We start from the raw sequence: 6,464 nt of genomic DNA, 5'->3' as shown, positions 1-6,464 counted from the left end.
TTAGGAATAAACCTAACGTTAATGGAGACACTGAGAAGCCGAGATAACTGAATTATCAGGCATAGCCAGGGATGTAGCGTGAGATAAAATTATGATCTTTGGTTGTTGAATTCTGAATGTCTTTAAGTAAGAGATTATAGAAAGTCACTGTAAGAGTGAGCAGAATGATACAAAATGAGGCTTTGAATTAGAATATAATAATTCTGACTTCCTTCTCCTTCTCTTCTTCAAGGTAACTGCAGAGGCTATTTCCTGGAATGAATCAACGAGTGAAACAAATAACTCTGTGGTGACTGAATTCATTTTTCTGGGTCTCTCTGATTCTCAGGAACTCCAGACCTTCCTATTTATGTTGTTTTTTGTATTCTATGGAGGAATCGTGTTTGGAAACCTTCTTATTGTCATAATAGTGGTATCTGACTCGCACCTTCACTCTCCCATGTACTTCCTGCTAGCCAACCTCTCACTCATTGATCTGTCTCTGTCTTCAGTCACAGCCCCCAAGATGATTACTGACTTTTTCAGCCAGTGCAAAGTCATCTCTTTCAAGGGCTGCCTTGTTCAGATATTTCTCCTTCACTTCTTTGGTGGGAGTGAGTTGGTGATCCTCCTAGCCATGGGCTTTGACAGATATATAGCAATATGCAAACCCCTACACTATACTACAATTATGTGTGGCAATGCATGTGCCGGCATTATGGCTGTTGCATGGGGAATTGGCTTTCTCCATTCGGTGAGCCAGTTGGCCTTTGCCGTGCACTTACCCTTCTGTGGTCCCAATGAGGTCGATAGTTTTTATTGTGACCTTCCTAGGGTAATCAAACTTGCCTGTACAGATACCTACAGGCTAGATATTATGGTCATTGCTAACAGTGGTGTGCTCACTGTGTGTTCTTTTGTTCTTCTAATCATCTCATACACCATCATCCTAATGACCATCCAGTGTCGCCCTTCAGATAAGTCATCCAAAGCTCTGTCCACTTTGACTGCTCACATCACAGTAGTTCTTTTGTTCTTTGGACCATGTGTCTTTATTTATGCCTGGCCATTCCTCATCAAGTCATTAGATAAATTCCTTGCTGTATTTTATTCTGTGATTACCCCTCTCTTGAACCCAATTATATACACACTGAGGAACAAAGACATGAAGAGTGCAATAAGATGACTGAGAAAATGGGATGTGCATTCTAGTGTAAAGTTTTAGATCTTATATAACTGTGAGATTACTCTCAGATAATGACATAAAATATACTGAAGTTGGTAAGTTATTTAGTAAAGCTCATGAAAATCGTTCCTTCCATTCCCATATAATTTAGTAATTGTCTAGGAACTTTCACATACATTGCCTCAATTTATCTTTCAACAACTTGTGTGTTATATTTTGGAATACAAAGTTATTATGCTTTCAAAATATTCTTTTGCTAATTCTTAGAACAAAGAAAGGCATAAATATATTAGTATTTGTGTACACCTGTTCCTTCCTGTGTGATCCTAAGTTTAGTAGAAGAAAGGAGAGAAAATATAGCCTAGCTTATAAATTTAAAAAACATTTTATTTGGCCCATTTTGTGAAAAACATAAAAAAAGAACTGTCACATCTTAATTTAAAAAATATATGCTTAGTGGTAAGGAGATATATGTCAACTTTCAAGAGGTTGAAAAACAAACGCCTCCCGTTATAAGAGTTTATACTTCACCTCCCACCACTATAACAACCCACAATCCATGAGGGCATTATCAGGAGTGAGTGGAAGAGTAAGTCTGCCAATGTGAAATGTGCCTTCTAGGTCCTTGACATCTGTGGTATAACTGCTCATAAGCAGTAGAAAGAATTCAGAGGGATCCAGGCTCTCATCATGTTGGCACAAAGTGTATTACTTGGATCCATCTATGTCATTTTCCATGGTTAATGTTTAAAAGCACAGGCTTTAAAGTAAAAAACAAAGAGCTGGGTTCAACTCTACTGACTCTTATTAATCATGACTTTGGACACATTACTTAGCTTTCATGAGCTTTAGTTTCTACATTTATAAACAGGAGATTGTACCTATTATGCATGGTTATTATGAAAGAAAATGACAAAATAGATATAAATCAAATAGCCCACTTCGAGACATATTAAGCATGAATAAACATTAGATACTATTAAAATCCTATATATTAACAAAGCCAAAAGTTTCAAACTTTATTTTTTCCCAGCGTTGTTGTGAAATATGACACATTCCAATCTTAACAGATGCTCATTTGGGATACTGTAGTTGTGAGTGGAAGTGTGTATATTTGTGTGCAAATACCTTACCACCCTAGAAAGGCACGCTGAAAATTTAAGATGGAAGTAAAGGAAAATATAAATTGAAAAAAAAAAACCTTAACAAATGATTCTGACAAATATCTTCTCTTTCCAGGGAGAATCACTGAGCCAGAATAAAATTGAACATTAAATATTCTAAGAAAAAAGGAATCCAGTTTCTCAAAATGTGACTTGAATTAATAGATAAGGGGAGTCAGATGATAAGAGGGTTAAAATTATGTTTATCTTAGGAAAAGTAGAATAGAAAATTCATAAGCTGATTAAAAACACATAATAAAAGTAGTAAATAATAATGACAGTATCTCAAATCAGTGCAGGGGGGAAACGCCTACTAATGTGATGGTGGGATAATTGGATAGCAATATGGGAAAAGATATATTTAATTTATTTGCTACACCAAATGCCAGGACAATCTCTAAGTGAATTCAAGACATAACTCTTTTTTCAGAAAAACTATACAAACATTAAAAGAAAGCAAGTTAATGTTTTTATACTCTGTGAATATGGTAAAGATGGATAACATTGACTATCGAATTAATTTTTTTTTCTTTTATTATTATTATTATTATTATTATTATTATACTTTAGGTTTTATGGTACATGTGCGCAATGTGCAGGTAAGTAACATATGTATACATGTGCCATGCTGGTGCACTGCACCCACCAACTCGTCATCTAGCATTAGGTATATCTCCCAATGCTATCCCTCCCCCCTCCCCCCACCCCACAACAGTCCCCGGTGTGTGATGTTCCCCTTCCTGTGTCCATGTGTTCTCATTGTTCAATTCCCACCTATGAGTGAGAATATGCGGTGTTTGGTTTTTTGTTCTTGTGATAGTTTACTGAGAATGATGATTTCCAATTTCATCCATGTCCCTACAAAGGACATGAACTCATCATTTTTTATGGCTGCATAGTATTCCATGGTGTATATGTGCCACATTTTCTTCATCCAGTCTATCATTGTTGGACATTTGGGTTGGTTCCAAGTCTTTGCTATTGTGAATAATGCTGCAATAAACATACGTGTGCATGTGTCTTTATAGCAGCATGATTTATAGTCCTTTGGGTATATACCCAGTAATGGGATGGCTGGGTCGAATGGAATTTCTAGTTCTAGATCCCTGAGGAATCGCCACACTGACTTCCACAAGGGTTGGACTAGTTTACAGTCCCACCAACAGTGTAAAAATGTTCCTATTTCTCCACATCCTCTCCAGCACCTGTTGTTTCCTGACTTTTCAATGATTGCCATTCTAACTGGTGTGAGATGGTATCTCATTGTGGTTTTGATTTGCATTTCTCTGATGGCCAGTGATGGTGAGCATTTTTTCATGTGTCTTTTGGCTGCATAAATGTCTTCTTTTGAGAAGAGTCTGTTCATGTCCTTCGCCCACTTTTTGATGGGGTTGTTTGTTTTTTTCTTGTAAATTTGTTGGAGTTCATTGTAGATTCTGGATATTAGCCCTTTGTCAGATGAGTAGGTTGTGAAAATTTTCTCCCATTTTGTAGGTTGCCTGTTCACTCTGATGGTAGTTTCCTTTGCTGTGCAGAAGCTCTTTAGTTTAACGAGATCCCATTTGTCAATTTTGGCTTTTGTTGCCATTGCTTTTGGTGTTTTAGACATGAAGTCCTTGCCCATGCCTATGTCCTGAATGGTAATGCCTAGGTTTTCTTCTAGGGTTTTTATGGTTTTAGGTCCAACATTTAAGTCTTTAATCCATCTTGAATTGATTTTTGTATAAGGTGTAAGGAAGGGATCCAGTTTCAGCTTTCTACATATGGCTAGCCAGTTTTCCCAGCACCATTTATTAAATAGGGAATCCTTTCCCCATTTCTTGTTTTTGTCAGGTTTGTCAAAGATCAGATAGTTGTAGATATGTGGCATTATTTCTGACGGCTCTGTTCTGTTCCATTGATCTATATCTCTGTTTTGGTACCAGTACCATGCTGTTTTGGTTACTGTAGCCTTGTAGTATAGTTTGAAGTCAGGTAGTGTGATGCCTCCAGCTTTGTTCTTTTGGCTTAGGATTGACTTGGCGATGCGGGCTCTTTTTTGGTTCCATATGAACTTTAAAGTAGTTTTTTCCAATTCTGTGAAGAAAGTCATTGGTAACTTGATGGGGATGGCATTGAATCTGTAAATTACCTTGGGAAGGACGGCCATTTTCGTGATATTGATTCTTCCTACCCATGAGCATGGAATGTTCTTCCTTTTGTTTGTATCCTCTTTTATTTCCTTGAGCAGTGATTTGTAGTTCTCCTTGAAGAGGTCTTTCACATCCCTTGTAAGTTGGATTCCTAGGTATTTTATTCTCTTTGAAGCAATTGTGAATGGGAGTTCACTCATGATTTGGCTCTCTGTTTGTCTGTTATTGATGTATAAGAATGCTTGTGATTTTTGCACATTGATTTTGTATCCTGAGACTTTGCTGAAGTTGCTTATCAGCTTAAGGAGATTTTGGGCTGAGACAATGGGGTTTTCTAAATATACTATCATGTCATCTGCAAACAGGGACAATTTGACTTCCTGTTTTCCTAATTGAATACCCTTGATTTCCTTCTCCTGCCTAATTGCCCTGGCCAGAACTTCCAACACTATGTTGAATAGAAGTGGTGAGAGAGGGCATCCCTGTCTTGTGCCAGTTTTCAAAGGGAATGCTTCCAGTTTTTGCCCATTCAGTATGATATTGGCTGTGGGTTTGTCATAAATAGCTCTTATTATTTTGAGATACGTCCCATCAATACCTAATTTATTGAGAGTTTTTAGCATGAAGGGTTGTTGAATTTTGTCAAAGGCCTTTTCCGCATCTATAGAGATAATCATGTGGTTTTTGTCTTTGGTTCTGTTTATATGCTGGATTACATTTATTGATTTGCGTATATTGAACCAGCCTTGCATCCCAGGGATGAAGCCCACTTGATCATGGTGGATAAGCTTTTTGATGTGCTGCTGGATTCTGTTTGCCAGTATTTTATTGAGGATTTTTGCATCAATGTTCATCAAGGATATTGGTCTAAAATTCTCTTTTTTTGTTGTGCCTCTGCCAGGCTTTGGTATCAGGATGATGCTGGCCTCATAAAATGAGTTAGGGAGGATTCCCTCTTTTTCTATTGATTGGAATAGTTTCAGAAGGAATGGTACCAGTTCCTCCTTGTACCTCTGGTAGAATTCGGCTGTGAACCCATCTGGTCCTGGACTTTTTTTGGTTGGTAAGCTATTGATTATTGCCACAATTTCAGCTCCTGTTATTGATCTATTCAGAGATTCAACTTCTTCCTGGTTTAGTCTTGGGAGGGTGTATGTGTTGAGGAATTTATCCATTTCTTCTAGATTTTCTAGTTTATTTGTGTAGAGGTGTTTGTAATATTCTCTGATGGTAGTTTGTATTTCTGTGGGATTGGTGGTGATATCCCCTTTATCATTTTTTATTGCATTTATTTGATTCTTCTCTCTTTTTTTCTTTATTAATCTTGCTAGCGGTCTATCAATTCTGTTGATCCTTTCAAAAAACCAGCTCCTGGATTCATTAATTTTTTGAAGGGTTTTTTGTGTCTCTATTTCCTTCAGTTCTGCTCTCATTTTAGTTATTTCTTGCCTTCTGCTAGCTTTTGAATGTGTTTGCTCTTGCTTTTCTAGTTCTTTTAATTGTGATGTTAGGGTGTCAATTTTGGATCTTTCCTGCTTTCTCTTGTGGGCATTTAGTGCTATAAATTTCCCTCTACACACTGCTTTGAATGCATCCCAGAGGTTCTGGTATGTTGTGTCTTGGTTCTCGTTGGTTTCAAAGAACATCTTTATTTCTGCCTTCATTTTGTTATGTACCCAGTAGTCATTCAGGAGCAGGTTGCTCAGTTTCCATGTAGTTGAGCAGTTTTGAGTGAGATTCTTAATCCTGAGTTCTAGCTTGATTGCACTGTGATCTCAGAGATAGTTTGTTATAATTTCTGTTCTTTTACATTTATTGAGGAGAGCTTTACTTCCAAGTATATGGTCAATTTTGGAATAGGTGCGGTGTGGTGCTGAAAAAAATGTATATTCTGTTGATTTGGGGTGGAGAGTTCTGTAGATGTCTATTAGGTCCGCTTGGTGCAGAGCTGAGTTCAATTCCTGGATATCCTTGTTAACTTTCTGTCTTGTTGATCTGTCTAAT

General features: G+C 37.3%; 1 protein-coding gene across 1 annotated transcript; it reads left to right on the top strand.

Moving 5' to 3' along the window:
• Positions 1–349: 349 nt before the first annotated feature.
• Positions 350–1,165, top strand: LOC129014469 (olfactory receptor 4F17). Its single transcript, XM_054451929.1, has one exon. The coding sequence runs from the start codon at positions 350–352 to the stop codon at positions 1,163–1,165; it is 816 nt and encodes a 271-aa protein (XP_054307904.1).
• Positions 1,166–6,464: the final 5,299 nt, after the last annotated feature.

This window comes from Pongo pygmaeus, chromosome 16, assembly GCF_028885625.2.
Source record: "Pongo pygmaeus isolate AG05252 chromosome 16, NHGRI_mPonPyg2-v2.0_pri, whole genome shotgun sequence".
Lineage (NCBI taxonomy): Eukaryota > Metazoa > Chordata > Mammalia > Primates > Hominidae > Pongo > Pongo pygmaeus.
The sequence above is the reverse complement of the archived record's forward strand: the minus strand, read 5'-3'. Positions and strand labels throughout refer to the sequence as shown.